At 44.9% G+C, this 27,061-nt stretch overlaps 1 protein-coding gene across 1 annotated transcript in view; it reads left to right on the top strand.

The window, feature by feature from the left end:
- The window catches only part of AP3S1 (adaptor related protein complex 3 subunit sigma 1), a 112,879-nt gene extending 108,604 nt beyond the window's left edge, over positions 1-4,275 (top strand). The window contains exon 6 of the mRNA XM_040421654.1: positions 3,593-4,275. Within this exon, the coding sequence (XP_040277588.1) occupies positions 3,593-3,721 (129 nt within the window). The 3' untranslated portion in view covers positions 3,722-4,275. The remainder of the gene's footprint in view (positions 1-3,592) is intronic.
- The last annotated feature ends 22,786 nt before the right edge of the window (positions 4,276-27,061 follow it).

Raw genomic sequence — 27,061 nt, forward strand, 5'->3', positions numbered from 1 at the left:
TTATTTCTACTAGAAGTTATGAATGAATTGCTAGCAGTCTGCAGTAAGGGTACAGAGGGGAGGTAACCAGTTGGGGGTGTATACCGGAACAGTCTGAATGTCAGCACTGATTGGAGAGATGGGGCTATGCAGGTACACAACCTAACTGGTTACCTCCCCTCTGTACCCTTACTGCAGGCTACTAGCAATTCATTCATAACTTCTAGTTGAAATAATAAAGGGATGGCACAACATAGAGCCATAAGAATAGGTGCTCCAGAATTGTCATTACATGGGAAATGCATGTTGCTATTAAACAGGCATGTCAGGAGCGGTGACAGGTCCTCTATAAGTATAGTCACAGACCAAGTAAACCCCTTCATAATGATATTTCCTAATAGGTGCCTGTTTCAGCAAAATAATGCATTCTGCCACAATGCAAAAATTGTCTAGAAATGTAATGAGGAACCTGACAAATAGTTCACAGTGCAGACTTGGCCCCCAAATTTCCTAGATATGCTGTTGAGCATCTGTTGAGTTTGCTGGTAAAACGAAACCAATCCCTGATGACCACACCTCTCAATTTACATGACTTATAGTTTTACTTTAATTTTGCGTTGCAGCTTTCTCCCTGTAACTTTCACAGCTTCTAACAATAATTAGAGCTGGTGGCAGTTGAGGGATGGAACTGAGCATGTGCGACCACCTCGGTAGGTGGACGTGCACATTACTATACAGATTATACATCAGGAGGCCTCATTATATAGAAGTAAAGAGAATATCTCACAACTGGAGCATGTTTACGTAAAATGCAAAAGTAACTCGTTTTTCACGCTGCATTATATTAAAAATAATATTTAAAGAGAATACATTAGTAGTACTGCAGCTAAGGAGACCATATGACCATTTTATTTATTTTTCTACAGCACTAAAAAGCTGGGCTGAAATACATAGTCTGAACTGCTGTGCTAACATAATGGAGAGGACTTGTACTTGTCCTGACTGTGTATTTCAGCACAGCTTTAAATGCTGACAGTGGAGAAACGGGGGACAGTAGGAAAATAAAAAATGACAATCTGGTCTCTTAATCTGCAATACTTCTCATGTATTACAGCAGATAATATTCCAAAATCTTGGTAACAGATTTATTTAATGGTGGCACCACACCTTTCTAGTATATTTAAAAAAAATGGTTAGGCCTCTTTCACACGGCCGTTTTTTTTTCCCGTTTACTGGCCGTTTTTTGCGGTCCGTATACGGTCCGTATACGGAACCATTGATTTCAATGGGTCCGCAAAAAAAACGGAATGTACTCCGTATGCATTCCGTTTCCGTTTTTCCGTTCCGTTTTAACATAGAACATGTCCTATATTTGGCCGCAAATCACGTTCCGTGGCTCCATTAAAGTCTATGGGTCCGCAAAAAAACGGAATGCATACGGAAGTGCATCCGTATGTCTTCCGTATCCGTTCCGTTTTTTGCGGATCCATCTATTGAAAATGTTATGCCCAGCCCATTTTTTTCTATGAAATTACTGTATACTGTATTTGCCATACGGAAAAACGGAACGGAAAAACGGAACGGAAACGGAAACACAACAGAAACAAAAAACGGAACAACGGATCCGTTTAAAACGGACCGCAAAACACTGAAAAAGCCATACGGTCGTGTGCAATAAGCCTTATGCTTTAAATGATTGGCTTCTAACGTCTTGATGCTAGATACCACAGGACCCCTTCGGAGGTGTTATGTGGTCCATGCCTTGATGGGTGGGAGCTGTTTTGTTAGCATGATGGGGACCTACACACATTATACGTGATATAAGCAGGTGGTTTCTACATTATGTTATGATGCTTTGGCCAAGAATGTACATCAGTAGAGGCATGCATTTCTTATAAAGACTAGTGTTCCTAATGAGTTTCATGACAGGTCACTTATAATTATATCAAAACCTCTTTCTCAGTTGGAACTATTAACAAAAAGAACTAAAATGTCAAAAAAATATATCATGCCTGAAAATTGCCATGAGTTAAATTTAATTCTGTTTATTAAGTATTTACTTTTGAATTTACACTCGGCAATGTGCTTGTAGTCTTGTTTATTTCCTTTAAAAATGTTTCAATTTTTTTTTTTTTTTTTATATATATTTTGTGGATCTGGCATACGAATTTGAAATAGTATATTATCATCTCTTTACATTCCTATCCTTGTGAATCCATAGCTTTTAAATGAAACAAGTCTTCACAATCAGTTTGGCCTTATATTGATATACTTGCAGACTTCATTTTGTTTTCTTTCTCTACTTTTCATTGAGGTAGCTTATAATCGTCATGCTCTTTGAACCCCTTTTCCATCCCCATTTCATCCAAGCTTCATGAGCCTGTTAGAACCAGTTAGCGTATGTTAGTTGTGACAAACCCTTATTGTCCTGTTCCTTAATGTGATTTGCGGAAAAAATAATTGTTTGGAAAAGAGCTTTTGTTAGTATCTACTGACCTCGTGAACAGGTTACATCCACTGATATTTTACCAGAATAAAAATAACAATTTGCTATTAAATTCACTGGGGTCCTGAATAATCTTATAAATATGTTGGTATGTTAATATACAGTATCCGTATTAATGGGTATGGCGACCTATAAGAACTCCATCCATTTAACATTAAAGGGATATAAACTGAAAAATATTTGAAATGATGGGAATGATGTACCACACAGAAATACACTATGTTCCCACTGTTGCAGGTATGGATGGCTACGGTTTCTCGCCTTCCATTGTCAACCAGTTGAATGCCCTTCCATCTTAATTCTGCCAATGTAGGGCCTTATAGACATAGTAATCGGCAACTATGGTCTGTTTGCTATTGATTATCATTATGGCCATCTTTATATGTATTCTGTTGCGTTTTTTAAAACAAGGAGGCATTTTTTTCTATCAAGGCCAATTCTGGCCGACAAGGTTTGTTATATATCAACTTTCTACCTTAGGGAAGGATTTATAGCAATGGTACTATTTTATCTGGATTATCGTATTTCATTTATATTATAGGGCCTTTCCTTGCAGCAACATTACAGGTAACCTGGTACAGTACATGTGCGTTAACATGCTGAAATGATAACCGTGATTACCGCTTTAGCTTATTGTACCGTACTGCTTACTGCAGTGTACTTGTGATGGGCCCAGAGTTCAGTTCAGACGTATTTAACTAAAATGCTAATAATTGTTGAACGGTAGTTCTCAATTGTCGTATGTGGGATATTGTTTGCATATGTCATTACTGTCTTTTTTTTTTTTACTCAAAATACAAAAATTCATATAATAAGGAAAAGGAACTTCTTTTACTGGTAACCTTTGTATAGTAGACCCTAATAGGCAGGGGAAATGATTAACATCTCAGCACCTCATAAGCCTTCCCATAATCACATTAATGTTCATATTGACATTTCATGCGTCTTTTGTCCCACGTCTAATCTTAAACTCATATTAACCAATTTCATGCAATCCAGGGGACTCCCCGCAACTTTTAAGACTTAAATCAAGTAAACTGAATAAAGAGACCATGACATTGATCTTGTTTTTCTATGTCTTTCTTTTGTTCTCTACTCTGTACACAGGCGGGATTTGCAGGTGCTCCAGCACGGGCAGTGTCTGCTGTAAAGAATATGAACCTCCCAGAGATGCCAAGAAACATTAATATTGGTGACATCAGTATAAAAGTACCAAACTTGCCTTCTTTTAAATAGCATTCCTTTGTACTTTTTTTTTTTCAAGCTGAGATATGTTTACCAAAAGAAAATACATCTAAGTGAAGGAACTGCTAGGGTTGGATGTGAATGTTGCCCTTTACTTAAGATTGCTAGCAGAGCAAGCTACTGGCTGCAATGTGTTTCAAAACGGTGTAACACCTTTAAGGCATGTTTGTGTGTCTTGGCCGCTGCCATGTTCAGAGAAAGTGTTAACAAAAAAAAAAGTACAGAAAAAAATGACTTTGTTAAATTTCCAGTGTTGCTATGTTTTGTATCCTCTTACAGTACATGATTTCTATTATTCTAGGATGAATCATATCTGCATCATTCCTGTATGTTCCTCGGTTGTTGGATAGATTATTTATGCCCATATTTAGAATGAATGGATTTGTTACAAATACCATTTTTCAGTGCATTTCAAAGTAATTGGCTCTTTGTTTATTGTGTCAGGGGGAAAGTGTCTAATTCTAATGTTTATCATTGTTGGGGGGGGGGGGGGTTGTTTTTTTCCGATTTTGGCTGAATAAAAATTAACTATTTTAACACTGTAATAAATTGCTTTAATGTTATGGTTTCATGTTAGATGTTCTGCAAAATAAATATTTTATGAATGATGAAGTACTTGTACTAAGCTGGTTAAGTCTGCAAGTGCAATATAAAAATCTGGCTGCAGAGGCAAGGTTTTAATTTTTTTAATTTTTATGAAAACATGTATTACACACACTATACAAAAGGATAACTGAGCAACTGAAGAATAGCAAAGTAAAGTACGGTATTTTTTCTTATACGAGGGGTGTTCAGTAAGTTATCTACCCTAGCATGTTATGTAGGTGTTGGAGAGCTGTCTGCACCATGTGCCGTGATGTGTCTGGACATGGAACACACACAATAGCTGTTCAGTCTGACGAAAGCACTGGAAAGTGACAGGATGGCAAGTGCAGTACAGTGCGGGTCTACAAATAAAGTGAGAGATTTGGAGCTTTGTTCTGTGTTTAAATTCCTTACAAAGGAAGAAAAGAAGCCTAAAGAAATCCATGAAAGGATGATTGCTGTATATGGTGATGATGCACCTTTCTAAAGCTTTGGGCCAAGCAGTTTAAGGCTATGTCTACACGACGATATTTGTCGCGCGACAGATAGGGTACAACTACACTGCAACATTTGTAGCACTAATGTCGCGCAACAATTTTTATAATGGCAGTCTATGGTGTCGCTATGCAACATGCTGCGACTGAGACAGTCGCAGAAAAATCCATCTCAAATGGATTTTCTGCAACTGTTGCGTCGCAGTCGCAGCATGTTGCAGAGCGACACCATAGACTTCCATTATAAAAATTGTTGCGCGACATTAGTGCAACAAAATGTTGCGCTACAAATGTTGCAGTGTAGTTGGGCCCTATCTGTCACGCGACAAATGTCGTCGTGTAGACGTAGCCTAAATAGGGTAGGGAATTAATTGAAGATGACCCCCATTCAGGGCGACCTGTCGAAGCGTCTTCAGAGGAAATGTGCCGTAAAGTGGAGGCCATGATTTTGGAAGATCTTCAAAGTGAGAGTTATGGCAAATGAATTTGGCATTTCAGTTGGGCAAGTTGCCAGTATCATTCATAATGTTTTAATGATGTCAAAGGTCAGTTCCAGGTAGGTGCCATGCATGTTGACGACTGAGCAAAAAAACTTGTCGCCAGCAATTTAGCCAAGAGAATTTAGACATGCTTAACCCTTTAACGCAAAACGCTGTGCATATACGGCGGGGGATGCATTGCCATAATGCATTCCGCCGTACATGCATGGTGGGCTGATCTGTCGGGCATCGGAGCGGTGCGCGCCCGATCACTGCAGGGGCCCGGCAGTCCCTGGTAGCTGGGCCCCTGCAGTATCCACCGGCATCGCTGTACATGCCGGTGGATTAACCCCTTCTATGCCGCGGTCCGCGCTGACCGTGACATAGAAGTGGTTTGCGGCGGGTGATTGAGCACATCGGGTCCCCGCACTGCTGTGGCGGGGGCTCAATGTGTCAGAAGGCAGCCCGATGCCGTGCAGAGACTGCCCAATGCCTTGCACAGCATTGGGACCTGCCTTCTACGGGTTCCCAGAAGATCCAGCCTCAGGCTGCGTCTCCTAGGCAACCTGTTAGTGTATTACTCAGTGTATTACATAAACAGGCAATACATTACAATACAGATGTATTGTAATGCATTGCAGAGGGGATTAGACCATCTAAAGTTGAAGTCTCAGAGTGGGACAGAAATAAAGTTAAAAAAAAAAGTGTTTTTTCTATAAAAAAAAAAATCCCCTTTCCCCTCATTTTATAATAAAAAAAAAAAATTGAAAAAACACACATATTAGGTATTGCCGTGTCCGTAACGACCGGCTCTATAAATATATCACATGATACATCCCGTCGGATAGACACCATAAAAAATAGAAAACTGTGTCAAAAAAAGCAATTTTTGTCACCTTACATCACTAAAAGTGCAACACCAAGCGATCAAAAAGGCGTATGCCCCAAAAAATAGTACCAATCTAACTGTCACCTCATGCCACAAAAAACTAGCCCTTACATAGGACAATCGCCCAAAAAATAAAAAAAACTATGGCTCTCAGACTATGGAGACACTAAAACATGATTTATTATTTATTTATTTTTTTTAAAATGCTTTTATTGTGTTAAAAAAAAGTATACATATAAGGTATCGCCGCGTCCGTAACAACTTGCTCTATAAAAATACCACATGACCTAACCCCTCAGATGAACACCGTAAAAAAAAGGTGTAAAAAAAGCCATTCTTTTTGACACCTTACATCACAAAAAGTAATGGCAAGCGATCAAAAAGTCATATGCACCCCAAAATTGTACCAATCAAACCATCATCTCATCCCACAAAAATGATACCCTACCTAAGACAATGGCCAAAAAAATTTAAAAAACTACCGCTCTCAAACTATGGAGACACTAAAACATGATTAATTTTTTTGTTTCAAAAATATTAGTGTATAAAACTTAAATAAATAAAAAAAAGTATACTTATTAGGTATCGACACGTTTGTAATGACCTGCTGTATAAAAATATCACATAATTTAACCCCTCAGGTGAACACCGTAAAAAAAAACGAATAAAAATAGTATAAAAAATCAATTTTGTCACAAAAGTGTAATAGCAAGCGATCAAACAGTCATACGCACCCCAAAATACTACCAATCAAACCGTCATCTCATACTGAAAAAAATGAGCCCCTACATAAGACAGTAACCCAAAAAAATAAAAATAAACTATGGCTTTCAGAATATGGAAAAAATCAGTTTTTTTTTTTTTCAAAAATGCTTTATGTAAAACTGAAACAAACAACCCAAAAAAGTAGTCCTATTTGGTATTGTCGCGTCCGTAACAACCTGCTCTATAAAAATAGCTCATGATCTAACTTGTCAGATGAACGTTGTAAATAAACAAAAAGAATAAAAACAGTGCCAAAAGAGCTATTTTTTGCTACCTTGCCTCATAAAAAGTGTAATATAGAGCCACCAAAAATCATCTGTACCCTAAAATAGTAGCAGCTAAACTGACACCTTATCCCGTAGTTTCCAAAATGGGGTCACTTTTTTTGTAGTTTCTACTCTAGGGGTGCAACAGGGGGTCTTCAAATGTGACATGGCAAGTTAAAATTATCCCAGTGAAATCTGCCCTCCAAAAGCCATATGGCGTTCCTTTCCTACTGCGCCCTGCCGTGTGCCTGTACAGCAGATTAAGACCACATATGGGGTGTTTCTGTAAACTACAGTATCAGGGCAATAAATAATGAGTTTAGTTTGGCTGTTAATCCTAGCTTTGTTAGCGGAAAAAAATGATTAAAATGGAAAATCTGCCAAAAAAGTGAAATTCTAAAGTTTCATATCCATTTTCAATTAATTGTGGAACACCTAATGGGTTAACAAAGTTTGTAAAAGCAGTTTTGAATACCTTGAGGGGTGTAGTTTCTAAAATGGGGTGGTTTCTATTATGTAAGCCTCACAAAGTGACTTCAGACCTGAACTTGTCCTTAACCGCCTCCAGACCGCCTAACGCAGGATTGCGTTCTGGAGGCGGTCCTTTTGTTCCTCCTTGACGTGCCGGCGCGCCATCTCGCGAGATTACGCTCACAGCCGGCCCGCGCATGCGCATTGCGGGCCAGCAAAAGTTAGAGTATTTCGTCACCAGCCTGCCAGCCAATGATCGTCGCTGGCAGGCTGGTGATTTTCAAAAAATCGAATTACAAGCCAGTTAACACATTATATTTATAAATATAATGTGTTAAATGGCTTCTGTGCTCCTCTGCTGGTCCTTTTTGTCGGTTGGTCCCAGCAGAGGAGCAGATTTCACTGTGAGTACACACCAACACTACACTTAGCCCCAGATCACCCGCCATCACCCCAATTAACCCCTTGATCACCCCTGTCAATCACCTAGTGAAAGGGAAAAAAGTGATCAGTGTAAACTGTCACTTTTTTTTCACTAGTATTGACGGTTAGGTTTAGGATAGTTTAGGCCCCTTTGTTAGGTAGTTAGCGCCCAGCCAACCGCACCGCAGTCACTGATTCGCTGATTAGCGTATCGCTAATCAGCATTGGTACTTTTATAGTATCTGTAAGTGATCAGAACTGATCACAGTCAGATCTATAATAGTATTAGTGTCACCTTAGTTCGCCCTCCACCCAAAACTCAGTGTTTGCCCGATCAGGCCTGATCGGTCGCCCACACGTGCGTTCACCCACGCCCGCCCTGCCGCAGTTACAAAAATTTTTTTTTTTTTTTTTATCACTGCACAATCACTTTACAAGCGCTGCGGCGATAAAAAAAAAAATCAGTTTTGATATTTTTTATCAATCGCAGCGGCTTCCGGTACTTCGCTAGCCTCCCATTTGTAAGACAGGCTTGCTTTTTTTCTTGGGTAGTCTCAGGGAATACCCCCTAAATTTAGTTGACCAAATGGCAAATAAGGGGTATTCTTCTGAAGAGGCCTACAGGATTCTGACCCAGTCGGATGAGGAATGGCAACCCTCATCTGACGAATCTAGCGGGTCAGAATACGAACCTGTAGAAAGCAGTGGCAGTCTGACCCAAAGTTGGAGGTTGAGGTCCCTGATACCACCAGGCGTACCCGGCCCCGTGTTGCTAGACCACAGGTTGCGCAGGATCCGCTTCAAGGGCAGCAGAGTGGGGCTGGCGCTGTCCGATTACGCGGTGAGGCATACACCAGCAGTGCAGCCCATCCTGGACTTAGTACCAGCACTGCGACAAGTGGCGAGCACCAGAAGGGCAGTTGAAGCTGGTACGGTGGCACGTGCAATAGTTCCCCCGTCGCAGCCACCGCACAGACAGGCCCGTTGAGCCCCTAGAGTCCCTGAGGTGCTGGCAAACCCTGATTGGCAGCCCCCAACTTCAGCCGCACCAGTAGTTCCCCCTTTCACCGCCCAGTCTGGAGTTCGGGTTGAGACAGCTCAGATCGGATCGGCACTGGGGTTTTTTGAGCTGTTCTTGACTGCGGAGCTCTTGAACTTAGTCATGGCAGAAACAAATCGGTATGCCACTCAATTTATAGCCGCCAACCCGGGAAGCTTTTATGCCCAGTCTTTCCGGTGGAAACCCGTCCAAGTTTCCGAATTTAAAACTTTTCTGGGCCTTCTCCTGAACATGGGCCTGACAAAAAAGAATGAATTGCGGTCATATTGGTCCACGAACCAAATTCATCACATGCCCATGTTCTCTGCTGCCATGTCCAGGACACGATTTGAGACCATCCTGCGTTTCCTGCACTTTAGCGACAACAGCACCTCTCGTCCCAGAGGCCACCCAACTTTTAACCGGCTCCAAAAAAATCGGCTAACTATACAGACATGTGGAGCGGCACCCGGGGATCTCACTGTACTTACTATTATCCCCGGGCGCCGCTCCGTTCTCCTGCTATGCCCTCCGGTATCTCCGTTCCCTAAGTTATGGTAGGCGGAGTCTGCTCTAGCGCTGGCCAATCGCATTGCAGAGCTCACAGCTTGGGAGAAAATAACCTTCCAGGCTGTGAGCTCTGCGCTGCGATTGGCCAGCGCTAGAGCAGACTCCGCCTACCATAACTTAGGGACTGGAATCTGCGCCTACTATAACTTAGTGAGCGGAGATACCGGAGGGCATAACGGGAGAACGGAGCGGCGCCCAGGGATAATAGTAAGTGCAGTGAGATCCCCGGGTGCCGCTCCACATGTCTGTATAGTTAGTTCATAGGGTAAGAATCGGTGAAAGGTCCTCTTTAACACCAAATTTGCAGATTTGTATACCCCTGAGCAAAACATCTGCGTAGACGAGTCCCTTATACATTTTACCGGGCGTCTTGGCTTCAAACAATACATCCCAAGCAAGCGCGCCCGGTATGGGGTCAAATTGTATAAGCTCTGTGAAAGGGCCACAGGTTATATGCACAAATTTCGAGTCTATGAGGGTAAAGATCAGACCCTGGAGCCGGTCGGTTGCCCTGACTACCTGGGGAGCAGTGGGAAGACAGTCTGGGACTTGGTGTCACCCTTATTTGGCAAGGGGTACCTGTCACGGATGGTGTACAGGAAACAAGACAATGCAAAATAATCTATGACTCACTGGATCCACAACTAAGGAACAAAAGGGAGACCCCTGCATGAGACCTGGCACTCTCCCTGACTGCTCAGCCTATGCGAACACCCCAAAGGTGGATGGTCGCATATCCACGTACCTCGACTATTTAACACCTGAAGACCCTACAATAGTGAGGGGACACGACCACCGGCTCCCTACACTAGACACGGAGGGAGTCAGGGTCTCCTGAGATCCAGCAAACAGAAAATCACAAATAAAAGAACAGCACTTATCTTGCAGAAGACTGGGAAATAGGAACAGCATGCACATACACTCCTGGAAGTTGTATAAGCCGCACACTACTGCATTATGGGGAGGAATTTAAAGGGATGCAATCAGTCCAACTGCATGACAGCTGAGAGAGGCTAACGAGATGAGGAACTGAAAACCAAAACAAAGAAAACTCAAGGAGGAGGTTCTGAAAGGCTTCTGTCAGAGCTTCTCAGCTGTCTCGTTGTGACAGTACCATCTTTATGTGGACAATTTTTACACAAGTGTGCACCTCTTCAGGCATTTGTTCCTAGAACAGATTGGCTGCTGTGGCATCGCACGACCTAGTCGCCGGGGCTTCCCCCCAACGGCTCGTTACCACCCGTCTTGCAAGGGGGGAGAGGGCTGCCTTGTGTAACCAAGAACTGCTTGTGGTGAAATGGAGAGACAAGCGTGACGTTAACATGCTCTCCTCCATTCACGCAGACACAACAATACAAATAGAACGGGCAACCAGTGTCATTGAAAAGCCCCTCTCAGTCCACGACTATAATTTGCTCATGGGAGGGGTGGACTTCAATGACCAGATGTTGGCTCCTTATTTAGTTTCCCGACGCACCAGACGCTGGTATAAGAAGGTGTCTGTATATTTGATTCAATTGGCTCTGTACAATAGTTTTGTTCTCTACAGTAAGGCTGGGAGAACAGGATCCTTCCTCAAATTTCAGGAAGAGATCATCGAGAACCTCCTGTATCCAGGAGGTTCCGTGGCCCCATCCACCAGTGTAGTGAGCCGTCTACACGAGCGACATTTCCCCAATGTCGTTACTGGTACCTCAACCCAAGCGCCACCCCGAAAAAGATGTTGTGTCTGTAGCAGGAGTGGAATAAGGTGTGACACCCGCTATTTCTATCCTGACTGCCCTGACCACCCTGCCCTATGCTTAGGGGAGTGTTTCCGGAAGTACCACACACAGGTACACTTAGCATAGGGATTGTGTTACACAGGACAGGCACACAGGGCTATTAGAGCCCTTTCACTCACAGCTGCTGCAAACCTCTCCTTTCACCTGGGACAAAGTGCATAATGTACTTCGCCACATCTCTGGGCAATTTGCGCTTTGCACATTGTCCCATGGGGAAGGAGAAGTTTGTCCTATAAAGGTAAAAAAATAAATCACCGGTAAGCAAAAAAGTTCATGTTCTGTTCCAAAAGTTCAAGAAAGTTTATAAAAGTTATGTTCTGTTCAAATGTTATATAAAGTTAATGTTAATAAATTTATTGCGTTGCGGCCTGTTTTTTTTTTGTTTTGTTTTTTTACCTTCTGGGTGGACCAACCGATGAACGAGCTGCAGCACTGATGTGCATTCTGACAGAAGCATTGCGCTGCTGTCAGATTACACAAAAGTCGGTGTATGCGGCGCTGCAAGATGAGATTTCTCCTCTGCAGTAAAAAAGATACGTTTGCCGAGGCATATGAGCTGAGGGGCGGTGTTCATATGCTTTGGCAAACACTTTGTATATAAAAAATAAAAAAAATCCCGGCAATGATTTATTCATCCACATCGAATGATGTGAATGGAGAAATCGGGTTTGCCAGGGCATACGGACTGAGTGGGTTTGGATGTTGGGCAGAGCTCCTATGTCCTGGCAGACGCCTTTACCCGTATGCTCAATATAAGGAGATTAGCAGAAACTCCTAATGCTGGCCATACATGTAATGATTGTGGAGACCCTCAAATGCCAGGGCAGTACAAACACCCCACAAATGACCCCATTTTGGAAAGAAGACACCCCAAGGTATTCACTGAGGGGCATATTGAGTTCATGAAAGATTGAAATTTTTGTCCCAAGTTAGCGGAAAGGGAGACTTTGTGAGAAAAAAAAATAAAAATCAATTCCCGCTAACTTGTGCCAAAAAAAAAAATCTTCTATGAACTCGCCATGCCCCTCATGGAATATCTTGGGGTGTCTTCTTTCCAAAATGGGGTCACATGTGGGGTATTTATACTGCCCTAGCATTTTAGGGGCCCTAAAGTGGGAGAAGAAGTCTGGAATCCAAATGTCTAAAAATGCCCTCCTAAAAGGAATTTGGGCCCCTTTGCCCACCTAGGCTGCAAAAAAGTGTCACACATGTGGTATCGCCGTACTAAGGAGAAGTAGGGCAATGTGTTTTGGGGTGTCTTTTTACATATACCCATGCTGGGTGAGAGAAATCTCTTTCTAAAAGACAACTTTTCCCATTTTTTTTTATACAAAGTTGTCATTTGACAGAGATATTTATCTCACCCAGCATGGGTATATGTAAAAAGACACCCCAAAACACATTGCCCTACTTCTCCTGAGTACGGCGATACCACATATGTGACACTTTTTTGCAGCCTAGGTGGGCAAAGGGGCCCAAATTCTAAAGAGCACCTTTAGGATTTCACAGGGCTTTTTTAACACATTTGGATATCAAACTACCTCTTACGCATTAGGGCCCCTAAAATGCCAGGGCAGTATAAATACCCCACAAGTGACCCCATTTTGGAAAGAAGACACCCCAAGGTATTCCGTGAGGGGCATGGCGAGTTCCTAGAATTTTTTTTTTTTTTTTGGCACAAGTTAGCGGAAAATGATGATATTTTTTTTTTTTCTTACAAAGTCTCATATTCCACTATCTTGTGAAAATAAATAAAAACTTCCATGAACTCACTATGCCCATCACGAAATACCTTGGGGTGTTTTCTTTCCAAAATGGGGTCACTTGTGGGGTATTTATACTGCCCTGGCTTTTTAGGGGCCCTAATGCGTGAGAAGTAGTTTGAAATCCAAATGTGTTAAAAAATGCCCTGTGAAATCCTAAAGGTGCTCTTTAGAATTTGGGCCCCTTTGCCCACCTAGGCTGTAAAAAAGTGTCACACATGTGGTATCGCCGTACTCAGGAGGAGTAGGGCAATGTGTTTTGGGGAGTCTTTTTACATATACCCATGCTGGGTGAGATAAATATCTCTGTCAAATGACAACTTTGTATAAAAAAAATGGGAGAAGTTGTCTTTTAGAAAGAGATTTCTCTCACCCAGCATGGGTATATGTAAAAAGACAGAGATATGAGGGGAAAAAAAGAGGGGATTAGTCACAGACTCCTTATGGTGAAAAGAGTCTGGAAAATCCAGGCAGGGCGCCAAAAAGAAGGACCGTTAGTGTATGGTTTAAAATTCGGGTATAATACGGGTGTGTTTGATTACTGGAGAGGTGGTAGGCAGCCACAGGTCTAGTGTCCAGACAGGGGTAAGCCTCAAGTGGACATAATGCAAGGATAGGGAAAAAAAAGACCTGTATAGGGCGCCAATAGCCTCAAAAGTAATGGCCTACTTGCGGTAAAAATTGTTAATTAGGTGGTAACTTTGATACAATTGTTTAAAAACACAACGTTTGTGAAAACGTGCAGAATAACCTTATTTAAAACAGTAATGGTAGTTAATAAAAATCGCAATGAGAATAAAAAAAGTTTTTTGTAGTAAACACTCACTTCACCCAGGAGGGGCAGGGTGGGATAAAGCACAAAACACCCACTCTGCTTCCTCCTGCGCCTGGATCGCCTGTAAGATCGTCCAGAAATAACGGCAGTCACACTTGGAACTTCTGGTTATTTTCTTTTTATTGTTTAGCACAGGGTAGGGGTAGGAGTGGGCTCAACGTGTTTCGGGGTCACTGGGATCCCCTTCATCAGGAGCATAAGTGTATCATGCATAATGGCAGGTATTTATACAGTGAAAGAGCGCCAAAAAACGTCGCCAAAAAAAAGGGAGGTAGTGGTGTCACTTTCGGTTTGCATTCCAAGGTGGAACGCATTGTAGTCGGCTTAGCTTGGAGTTGTTTCCGGTTTGCGTTCCAGCGTGGAACGCATCAGAGCACATCTTGGCTTTATAGTGGATTGAATGTGTGGGCCAGGAGGGGAAGCGACGTCACTTCCGGTATGTGTTCCAGCTTGGAACACATCGGGACCGAGGCGGCTGAGGGATCGGCACAAAAGTACATAGACTTGTTGTCGGATAATGTGGGTAGGTGTAAGGATATTTAGGAGGGGTATCCAGGGGTTTTAATAATGGCCAGGGAGAGGGAATTGGGTATGGAAAAGACCGGAAGTGATAAGGGTTCCGGTGTGCAGCTTCTCACAGGGATCATGGTGGAGAATGTCTGCATATAAGGGGGGGGGGGGGGGATATAGGGGTTGGCGATTGTTAATCTAAAAGAAATGACAAAAAATCACGTCATGCATACTAACATATTTTGATATGTTTTGACCAGGGTCTTTTGACCGGAAATGGCTGGTTCTTTTAGATTAACAATCGCCAACCCCTATATCCCTCCCCCCTTATATACAGACATTCTCCACCATGATCCCTGTGAGAAGCTGCACACCGGAACCCTTATCACTTCCGGTCTTTTCCATACCCAATTCCCTCTCCCTGGCCATTATTAAAACCCCTGGATACCCCTCCTAAATATCCTTACACCTACCCACATTATCCGACAACAAGTCTATGTACTTTTGTGCTGATCCCTCAGCCGCCTCGGTCCCGATGCGTTCCAAGCTGGAACGCATACCGGAAGTGACGTCGCTTCCCCTCCTGGTCCACACATTCAATCCACTATAAAGCCGAGATGTGCTCTGATGCGTTCCACGCTGGAACGCAAACCGGAAACAACTCCAAGCTAAGCCGACTACAATGCGTTCCACCTTGGAACGCAAACCGGAAGTGACGCCACTACCTCCCATTTTTCTGGCGCCGTTTTTTGGCGCTCTTTCACTGTATAAATACCTGCCATTATGTATGATACACTTATGCTCCTGATGAAGGGGATCCCAGTGACCCCGAAACACGTTGAGCCCACTCCTACCCCTACCCTGTGCTAAACAATAAAAAGAAAATAACCAGAAGTTCCAAGTGTGACTGCCGTTATTTCTGGACGATCTTACAGGCGATCCAGGCGCAGGAGGAAGCAGAGTGGGTGTTATGTGCTTTATCCCACCCTGCCCCTCCTGGGTGAAGTGAGTTTTTACTACAAAAAACTTTTTTTATTCTCATTGCAATTTTAATTAACTGCCATTACTGTTTTAAATAAGGTTATTCTGTACGTTTTCACAAACGTTGTGTTTTTAAACAATTGTATCAAAGTTACCACCTAATTAACAATTTTTACTGCAAGTAGGCTATATGTAAAAAGACACCCCAAAACACATTGCCCTACTTCTCCTGAGTACGGCGATACCACATGTGTGACACTTTTTTGCAGCCTAGGTGGGCAAAGGGGCCCAAATTCTAAAGAGCACCTTTAGGATTTCACAGGGCATTTTTTTACACATTTGAATTTCAAACTACTTCTCACGCATTAGGGCCCCTAAAAAGCCAGGGCAGTATAACTACCCCACAAGTGACCCCATTTTGGAAAGAAGACACCCCAAGGTATTTCGTGATGGGCATAGTGGGTTCATTGAAGTTTTTATTTTTTGTCACAAGTTAGTGGAATATGAGACTTTGTAAGAAAAAAAGAAAAAATAATTATCATTTTCCGCTAACTTGTGACAAAAAATAAAAAGTTCTATGAACTCACTATGCCCATCAGCGAATACCTTAGGGTGTCTACTTTCCGAAATGGGGTCATTTGTGGGGTGTTTTTACTGTCTGACCATTGTAGAACCTCAGGAAACATGACAGGTGCTCAGAAAGTGAGAGCTGCTTCAAAATGCGGAAATTCACATTTTTGTCACATAGTTTGTAAACGCTATAACTTTTTGCGCAAACCAATAAATATACACTTCTTGCATTTTTTTTTATCAAAGACTAGGGATGAGCGAACCCGAACTGTATAGTTCGGGTTCGTACAGAATTTTGGGGTGTCCGTGACACGGACCCGAACCCGAACATTTTCGTAAAAGTTCGGGTTCGGTGTTTGGCGCTTTCTTGGCACTTTTTGAAAGGCTGCAAAGCAGCCAATCAACAAGCGTCATACTACTTGCCCCAAGAGGCCATCACAGCCTTACCTACTATTGGCATGGCTGTGATTGGCCAGTGCAGCATGTGACCCAGCCTCTATATAAGCTTGGGTCACGTAGCGCTGCACGTCACTCTGCTGATTCAAGCATAGGGAGAGGTTGCTGCTGCGACGTTAGGGCGAGATTAGGCAGATTAACTCCTCCAAAAGACTTCATTCTGTGATCGATCTCCAGCTGTGGATCATTGAAGTGCTAATATCGAATTGCTCACTTTTTTTAGGCTGCCCAGAGCGTTTTTATTTCACTTTTTTCTGGGGTGATCGGCGGCCATTTTGTGGCTTGTTGTGCGCCAGCACAAGCTGCCACCAAGTGCTTTTAACCATTAATAGTGTGGTTATTTTTTGCTATATCCTACATCAGCTGCAGGCTGAGCCTGTGTCACCGAAGTGCATTTAACCATCAACAGTGTGGTTATTTTTTGGCCATATACTACATCAGGTGCAGGCTGAGCCTGTGTCACCCAAGTGCATTTAACCATCAACAGTGTGGTTAATTTTTGGCCATATACTACATCAGGTGCAGGCTGAGCCTGTGTCACCCAAGTGCATTTAACCATCAATAGTGTGGTTATTTTTTGGCCATATACTACATCAGGGGCAAGTTGAGCCTGTCACCCAGCGCCTAAAAAATAGACCTGACATTTATATTCCTCCAAATCAGTACTGTTTTAGCTGGTCAAGTTATTTGTAGTGACCGTAAAAGCACAGTTTTTGTTCTGGGTTGAAAAACTATTCCCAAATTTGCCATTCTCAAAATAAGTAGTTTCTGCTATATCAGGCCTACTTTAAATCTATCCCAAAAAGGATATCTTAGATTCAAGGTGCTGATAGTGTCATTCAGAAAAACTTAACACACACGCTACCGTGCAGATACAAGTCTAATTCTGTGATTAAACGTATACCTGTCACACAGCGCAAAAAAAAATAGGCCTCACATTTCTATTCAACCAAATCTGTACTGTTTTAGCTGGTCAAATTATTTGTAGTGACCGTAAAAGCACAGTTTTTGTTCTGGGTTGAAAAACTATTCCCAAATTTGCCATTTTCAAAATTGTGGTGAACGGGAACAATGAGGAAAACATCTAATAAGGGACGCGGACGTGGACATGGTCGTGGTGGTGTTAGTGGACCCTCTGGTGCTGGGAGAGGACGTGGCCGTTCTGCCACAGCCACACGTCCTAGTGAACCAACTACCTCAGGTCCCAGTAGCCAGCAGAATTTACAGCGATATTTGGTGGGGCCCAATGCCGTTCTAAGGATGGACTGTCTGAGCCTCAAGTTATGCAGCAGTCTCTTATGCTGTTTGAAGACTCTGCTGCCAGGGTTTCCCAAGGGCATCCACCTAGCCCTTCCCCAGGGGTGGAAGAGATAGAATGCACTAACGCACAACCACTTATGTTTCCTGATGATGAGGACATGGGAATACCACCTCAGCACGTCTCTGATGATGACGAAACACAGGTGCCAACTGCTGCGTCTTTCTGCAGTGTGCAGACTGAACAGGAGGCCAGGGATCAAGACTGGGTGGAAGACGATGCAGGGGACGATGAGGTCCTAGACCCCACATGGAATGAAGGTCGTGCCACTGACTTTCACAGTTCGGAGGAAGAGGCAGTGGTGAGACCGAGCCAACAGCGTAGCAAAAGAGGGAGCAGTGGGCAAAATCAGAACACCCCCCGCCAAGAGACTCCACCTGCTACTGACCGCCGCCATCTGGGACCGAGCACCCCAAAGGCAGCTTCAAGGAGTTCCCTGGCATGGCACTTCTTTAAACAATGTGCTGACGACAAGACCCGAGTTGTTTGCACGCTGTGCCATCAGAGCCTGAAGCGAGGCATTAACGTTCTGAACCTTAGCACAATCTGCATGACCAGGCACCTGCATGCAAAGCATGAACTGCAGTGGAGTAAACACCTTAAAAACAAAGAAGTCACTCAGGCTCCCCCTGCTACCTCTTCTGCTGCTGCCGCCTCGGCCTCTTCCTCCGCCTCTGGAGGAACGTTGGCACCTGCCGCCCAGCAAACATGGGATGTACCACCAACACCACCACCTGCGTCACCAAGCATCTCAACCATGTCACACGGCAGCGTTCAGCTCTCCATCTCACAAACATTTGAGGGGAATTGTAAATTCCCACCTAGCCACCCTCGATCCCTGGCCCTGAATGCCAGCATTTCTAAACTACTGGCCTATGAAATGCTGTCATTTAGGCTGGTGGACACAAACAGCTTCAAACAGCTCATGTCGCTTGCTGTCCCACAGTATGTTGTTCCCAGCCGCCACTACTTCTCCAAGAGAGCCGTGCCTTCCCTGCACAACCAAGTGTCTGCTAAAATCAAGTGTGCACTGCGCAACGCCATCTGTGGCAAGGTCCACCTAACCACAGATACGTGGACCAGTAAGCACGGCCAGGGACGCTATATCTACCTAACTGCACACTGGGTAAATGTAGTGGCGGCTGGGCCCCAGGTGGAAAACTGTTTGGCGCATGTCCTTCCGCCGCCAAGGATCGCAGGGCAACATTCTTTGCCTCCTGTCTCCTCCTCCTCCTACTCAGCTTCCTCCTCCTCTTCTTCCACCTGCTCATCCAGTCAGCCACACACCTTCACCACCAACTTCAGCACAGCCCGGGGTAAACGTCAGCAGGCTGTTCTGAAACTCATATGTTTGGGGGACAGGCCCCACACCGCACAGGAGTTGTGGCGGGGTATAGAACAACAGACCGACGAGTGGTTGCTGCCGGTGAGCCTCAAGCCCGGCCTGGTGGTGTGCGATAATGGGCGAAATCTCGTTGCAGCTCTGGGACTAGCCGGTTTGACGCACATCCCTTGCCTGGCGCATGTGCTGATTTTGGTGGTGCAGAAGTTCATTCGCAACTACCCCGACATGTCAGAGCTGCTGCATAAAGTGCGGGCCGTCTGTTCGCGCTTCCGGCATTCACACCCTGCTGCTGCACGCCTGTCTGCGCTACAGCGTAACTTCGGCCTTCCCGCTCACCGCCTCATATGCGATGTGCCCACCAGGTGGAACTCCACCTTGCACATGCTGGACAGACTGTGCGAGCAGCAGCAGGCCATAGTGGAGTTTCAGCTGCTGCACGCACGGGTCAGTCGCACTGCGGAACAGCACCACTTCACCACCAATGACTGGGCCTCCATGCGAGACATGTGTGCCCTGTTGCGCTGTTTCGAGTACTCCACCAACATGGCCAGTGGCGATGACGCCGTTATCAGCGTTACAATACCACTTCTATGTCTCCTTGAGAAAACACTTAGGGCGATGATGGAAGAGGAGGTGGCCCAGGAGGAAGAGGGGTCATTTTTAGCACTTTCAGGCCAGTCTCTTCGAAGTGACTCAGAGGGAGGTTTTTTGCAACACCAGAGGCCAGGTACAAATGTGGCCAGACAGGGCCCACTACTGGAGGACGAGGAGGACGAGGATGAGGAGGAGGTGGAGGAGGATGAGGATGAAGCATGTTCACAGCGGGGTGGCACCCAAAGCAGCTCGGGCCCATCACTGGTGCGTGGCTGGGGGGAAACACAGGACGATGACGATACGCCCCCCACAGAGGACAGCTTGTCCTTACCTCTGGGCAGCCTGGCACACATGAGCGACTACATGCTGCAGTGCCTGCGCAACGGCAGCAGAGTTGCCCACATTTTAACGTGTGCGGACTACTGGGTTGCCACCCTGCTGGATCCCCGGTACAAAGACAATGTGCCCATCTTACTTCCTACACTGGAGCGTGATAGGAAGATGCGCGAGTACAAGCGCACGTTGGTAGACGCGCTACTGAGAGCATTCCCAAATGTCTCAGGGGAACCAGTGGAAGCCCAAGGCGAAGGCAGAGGAGGAGCAAGAGGTCGCCAATGCAGCTGTGTCACGGCCAGCTCCTCTGAGGGCAGGGTTAGCATGGCAGAGATGTGGAAAAGTTTTGTCACCACGCCACAGCTAACTGCACCACCACCTGATACGGAACGTGTTAGCAGGAGGCAACATTTCACTAACATGGTGGAACAGTACCTGTGCACACCCCTCCACGTACTGACTGATGGTTCGGCCCCATTCAACTTCTGGGTCTCCAAATTGTCCACGTGGCCAGAGCTAGCCTTTTATGCCTTGGAGGTGCTGGCCTGCCCGGCGGCCAGCGTTTTGTCTGAACGTGTATTCAGCACGGCAGGGGGCGTCATTACAGACAAACGCAGCCGCCTGTCTACAGCCAATGCGGACAAGCTGACGTTCATAAAAATGAACCAGGCATGGATCCCACAGGACCTGTCCATCCCTTGTGCAGATTAGACATTAATTACCTCCCCTTAACAATATATTATTGTACTCCAGGGCACTTCCTCATTCAATCCTATTTTTATTTTCATTTTACCATTATATTGCGGGGCAACCCAAAGTTGAATGAACCTCTCCTCTGTCTGGGTGCCGGGGCCTAAATATGTGACAGTGGCCTGTTCCAGTGGTGGGTGACGTGAAGCCTGAGTCTCTGCTATGACATGAAGACTGATTCTGTGCTGACATGAAGCCTGAATCTCTGTTATGGGACCTCTCTCCTCTGCCTGGGTGCCTGGGCCTAAATATGTGACAGTGGCCTGTTCCAGTGGTGGGTGACGTGAAGCCTGATTCTCTGCTATGACATGAAGACTGATTCTCTGCTGACATGAAGCCTGAATCTCTGTTACGGGACCTCTCTCCTCTGTCTGGGTGCCGGGGCCTAAATATGTGACAGTGGCCTGTTCCAGTGGTGGGTGACGTGAAGCTTGATTCTCTGCTATGACATGAAGACTGATTCTCTGCTGACATGAAGCCTGAATCTCTGTTACGCGACCTCTCTCCTCTGCCTGGGTGCCTGGGCCTAAATGTGTGACAGTGGCCTGTTCCAGTGGTGGGTGACGTGAAGACTGATTCTCTGCTGACATGAAGCCTGAATCTCTGTTATGGGACCTCTCTCCTCTGCCTGGGTGCCTGTGCCTAAATATGTGACAGTGGCCTGTTTCAGTGGTGGGTGACGTGAAGCCTGATTCTCTGCTATGACATGAAGACTGATTCTCTGCTGACATGAAGCCTGAATCCCTGTTACGGGACCTCTCTCCTCTGCCTGGGTGCCTGGGCCTAAATATGTGACAGTGACCTGTTCCAGTGGTGGGTGACGTGAAGCCTGATTCTCTGCTATGACATGAAGACTGATTCTGTGCTGACATGAAGCCTGAATCTCTGTTACGGGACCTCTCTCCTCTGTCTGGGTGCCGGGGCCTAAATATGTGACAGTGGCCTGTTCCAGTGGTGGGTGACGTGAAGCCTGATTCTCTGCTATGACATGAAGACTGATTCTCTGCTGACATGAAGCCTGAATCTCTGTTACGGGACCTCTCTACTCTGCCTGGGTGCCTGGGCCTAAATGTGTGACAGTGGCCTGTTCCAGTGGTGGGTGACTTGAAGACTGATTCTCTGCTGACATGAAGCCTGAATCTCTGTTATGGGACCTCTCTCCTCTGCCTGGGTGCCTGTGCCTAAATATGTGACAGTGGCCTGTTTCAGTGGTGGGTGACGTGAAGCCTGATTCTCTGCTATGACATGAAGACTGATTCTCTGCTGACATGAAGCCTGAATCCCTGTTACGGGACCTCTCTCCTCTGCCTGGGTGCCTGGGCCTAAATATGTGACAGTGACCTGTTCCAGTGGTGGGTGACGTGAAGCCTGATTCTCTGCTATGACATGAAGACTGATTCTGTGCTGACATGAAGCCTGAATCTCTGTTACGGGACCTCTCTCCTCTGTCTGGGTGCCGGGGCCTAAATATGTGACAGTGGCCTGTTCCAGTGGTGGGTGACGTGAAGCCTGATTCTCTGCTATGACATGAAGACTGATTCTCTGCTGACATGAAGCCTGAATCTCTGTTTCGGGACCTCTCTCCTCTGCCTGGGTGCCTGGGCCTAAATGTGTGACAGTGGCCTGTTCCAGTGGTGGGTGACATGAAGCCTGATTCTCTGCTATGACATGAAGACTGATTCTGTGCTGACATGAAGCCTGAATCTCTGTTATGGGACCTCTCTCCTCTGCCTGGGCCTAAATATGTGACAGTGGCCTGTTCCAGTGGTGGGTGACGTGAAGCCTGATTCTCTGCTATGACATGAAGACTGATTCTCTGCTGACATGAAGCCTGAATCTCTGTTACGGGACCTCTCTCCTCTGCCTGGGTGCCTGGGCCTAAATATGTGACAGTGGCCTGTTCCAGTGGTGGGTGACGTGAAGCCTGATTCTCTGCTGACATGAAGCCTGAATCTCTGTTATGGGACCTCTCTCCTCTGCCTGGGTGCCTGTGCCTAAATATGTGACAGTGGCCTGTTTCAGTGGTGGGTGACGTGAAGCCTGATTCTCTGCTATGACATGAAGACTGATTCTCTGCTGACATGAAGCCTGAATCCCTGTTACGGGACCTCTCTCCTCTGCCTGGGTGCCTGGGCCTAAATATGTGACAGTGACCTGTTCCAGTGGTGGGTGACGTGAAGCCTGATTCTCTGCTATGACATGAAGACTGATTCTGTGCTGACATGAAGCCTGAATCTCTGTTACGGGACCTCTCTCCTCTGTCTGGGTGCCGGGGCCTAAATATGTGACAGTGGCCTGTTCCAGTGGTGGGTGACGTGAAGCCTGATTCTCTGCTATGACATGAAGACTGATTCTCTGCTGACATGAAGCCTGAATCTCTGTTTCGGGACCTCTCTCCTCTGCCTGGGTGCCTGGGCCTAAATGTGTGACAGTGGCCTGTTCCAGTGGTGGGTGACATGAAGCCTGATTCTCTGCTATGACATGAAGACTGATTCTGTGCTGACATGAAGCCTGAATCTCTGTTATGGGACCTCTCTCCTCTGCCTGGGTGCCTGGGCCTAAATATGTGACAGTGGCCTGTTCCAGTGGTGGGTGACGTGAAGCCTGATTCTCTGCTATGACATGAAGACTGATTCTCTGCTGACATGAAGCCTGAATCTCTGTTACGGGACCTCTCTCCTCTGCCTGGGTGCCTGGGCCTAAATATGTGACAGTGGCCTGTTCCAGTGGTGGGTGACGTGAAGCCTTATTCTCTGCTGACATGAAGCCTGAATCTCTGTTACGGGACCTCTCTCCTCTGCCTGGGTGCCTGGGCCTAAATATGTGACAGTGGCCTGTTCCAGTGGTGGGTGACGTGAAGCCTGATTCTCTGCTATGACATGAAGACTGATTCTCTGCTGACATGAAGCCTGAATCTCTGTTACGGGACCTCTCTCCTCTGCCTGGGTGCCTGGGCCTAAATATGTGACAGTGGCCTGTTCCAGTGGTGGGTGACGTGAAGCCTGATTCTCTGCTATGACATGAAGACTGATTCTCTGCTGACATGAAGCCTGAATCTCTGTTATGGGACCTCTCTCCTCTGCCTGGGTGCCTGGGCCTATATATGTGACAGTGGCCTGTTCCAGTGGTGGGTGACGTGAAGCCTGATTCTCTGCTATGACATGAAGACTGATTCTCTGCTGACATGAAGCCTGAATCTCTGTTATGGGACCTCTCTCCTCTGCCTGGGTGCCTGGGCCTAAATATGTGACAGTGGCCTGTTCCAGTGGTGGGTGACGTGAAGCCTGATTCTCTGCTATGACATGAAGCCTGATTCTCTGCTGACATGAAGCCTGATTCTCTGCTATGGCATGAAGAGACTGATTCTCTGCTGACATGAAGCCAGATTCTCTGCTATGGCATGAAGAGACTGATTCTCTGCTGACGTGAAGCCCGATTCTCTGCTATGGGACCTCTGTCCAATTGATATTGGTTAATTTTTTTATTTTTTTTATTCATTTCCCTATCCACATTTGTTTGCAGGGGATTTACCTACATGTTGCTGCCTTTTGCAGCCATCTAGCTCTTTCCTGGGCTGTTTTACAGCCTTTTTAGTGCCGAAAAGTTCGGGTCCCCATTGACTTTAATGGGGTTCGGGTTCGGGACGAAGTTCGGGTCGGGTTCGGATCCCGAACCCGAACATTTCCGGGAAGTTCGGCCGAACTTCTCGAACCCGAACGTCCAGGTGTTCGCTCAACTCTATCAAAGACATGTAGAACAATACATTTTGAGAAAAATTTATATAGAAATGTAGTTTTATGTGAAAAAATTTACAACTGAAAGTGAAAAATGTCATTTTTTTGCAAAAATTTCAGTCAATTTCGATTAATAACAAAAAAAGTAAAAATGTCAGCATCAATAAAATACCACCAAATGAAAGCTCTATTAGTGAGAAGAAAAGGAGGTAAAATTCATTTGGGTGGTACAGTAAGTTGTATTACCGAGCAATAAACCGTGAAAGTAGTGTAGTGCAGAATTGTAAAAAGTGGTCTGGTCATTAAGGGTATTTAAGCTAGGGGAGCTGAGGTGGTTAAAAAGTGGGTTTTGGAAATTTTCTGAAAAATTTCAAGATTTGCTTCTAAACTTATAAGTCTTCTAACGTCCCCAAAAAATAAAATGGCATTCACAAAATGATCCAAACGTGAAGTAGACATATGGGAAATGTAAAGTAATAACTATTATATTTGGTATGACTATCTGTTTTAAAAGCTGAAAAATAGAAATTTGGAAAGTTGCAAATTTTTGGTAAATTTGGTATTTTCTTTATAAATATTAAATATTTTGATTCAAGTTTACCACTGTCATGAAGTACAATATGTGATAAGAAAACAGTGTCAGAATGGCTTGGATAAGTAAAAGCATTTTAAAGTTATCACCACATAAAATGACACATGTCAGATTTGCAAAAATCAGTCTGGTCCTCAAGGGGTTTAAAAAAATCTAGGAGACTTCTATTCTCAAATTATTATTGGTGATGAAACATGGGTCCACCAACAGAATCCATACAAGAGTCCATGTAATAAAAGCACAAGGAATTTTGTGTGCAGCAGTCAGCTGGAAAGATCATGGAAACTGTTTTTTGGGATACAGAAGGCATTTTATTACTAGAATTCATGCTACACGAGAGAACAATTTCAACAATGAAGGCGTTACGTGAAGCGGTCAAAGAGAAACACAGTGGAACGTTGTTGGCAGATGTATTGCTGCTTCTCAAAAATGTGCCAGCTCACAAATCACAAGCTGGCGATAATGCAGTCAAAGAGGCGGTAACATGGTTCCTGCAGCAGCAAGGAGTCTCCTATTCTGTGTGCATCCAATCACTGGAGGCGAAGTGGAATAAGTGTGTTGAAGTCAAGGGGGGTTAAGTCGAAAAGTATTAAATTCAATTTTCTCAGAAAATGTTGTTTTCATATTCAGGTTGATAACTGATTACTGAACACCGCTTGTACTGGACATTTTTCTTTGTAATCTAAGGACCGTGGGTATAATAGAGCCAGTGTGCTGCCCTATTCCTTTTTTTTTTTTGCTTCCATGGCACTATAAAAAGAGAAAGAAAAAAAGCGAGGGTTAATCCAATCTAGATGACTCCAAGAGATAGGATATAACTAGAGGCGCCAGTGGATGAAGAACAGGAAAAAACAGGTGTATCAGGGTAGGCAGCTGAAAGGGGTATTCACACTAAAAGAGATCAGTGTGTAAAAGGAAGTGAACAAAAAAGACTTAACAAGTCAAGGAGGTTACACCCCTATAAGAAGCGCCAAAACCCAAAAAGTATAACAAAGAAATATTTTGTATATAATAGAATGATCAAAAGCTGATTAGCTGTAAATAAAGGTTGGGTGTTCCCCCTAATCAGGGTAACCAAAATGAAGAGGGGGAATGAGTGGACAATAGACACACCACTATAGCATACCTATAATCCCAATAAGTGGATATAATCACATATATTAGCCATATGACGGTATATTGAAGTAGCCAAAGAAAATAATCAACTCACTTCACGGGGGGTGGCAAGCTGGATAAACTCAAGACACCAGCATGGACCAATAACCCCCCAGCCAGGAGCGCCTGTGGAGTCTTCAAAACTGATAGTTGCCCAGTAGGAAAGAAAAGGCTTCACCTCAGTAATGTTGTTGAAGGCTTTGACTTCTTTAATGTAGAAAACTGGTTCATAAAAGGCTCAACGCGTTTCGGGGTATGCAAACCCCTTCATCAGGAGCAGGTACAGATAAAAAATGCCTATGATAACAATTGTAGTCTTTACCTGGTGGCCCTATATATAGGGCTGTGAACATGCTAGTAAAATGTCTTTTGGCGCCAAAGGGGGAACACATGGGATACTGAAAGTAATGGTCCGCCTCCTAGAAAAGGCTTTAGCCAGTTAAAAGAAGGGACAGAAGCTGAACTTTCGGTCTACCGTGCGCTCCACCCTGGAACGCATCTAGGACTTCCGGTCCGGCAGGCGCTCCAACCTGGAACGCAGTGAAAACTTCCGGTTCCTCCCTCACGATGCTCAATCGTGAACTTCCGGTTTTTGTTTGTGCGCCTCACGCTGGACCACATAGATGGACT

This window comes from Bufo bufo, chromosome 2, assembly GCF_905171765.1.
Source record: "Bufo bufo chromosome 2, aBufBuf1.1, whole genome shotgun sequence".
In the NCBI taxonomy this organism is placed as follows: Eukaryota; Metazoa; Chordata; class Amphibia; order Anura; family Bufonidae; genus Bufo; species Bufo bufo.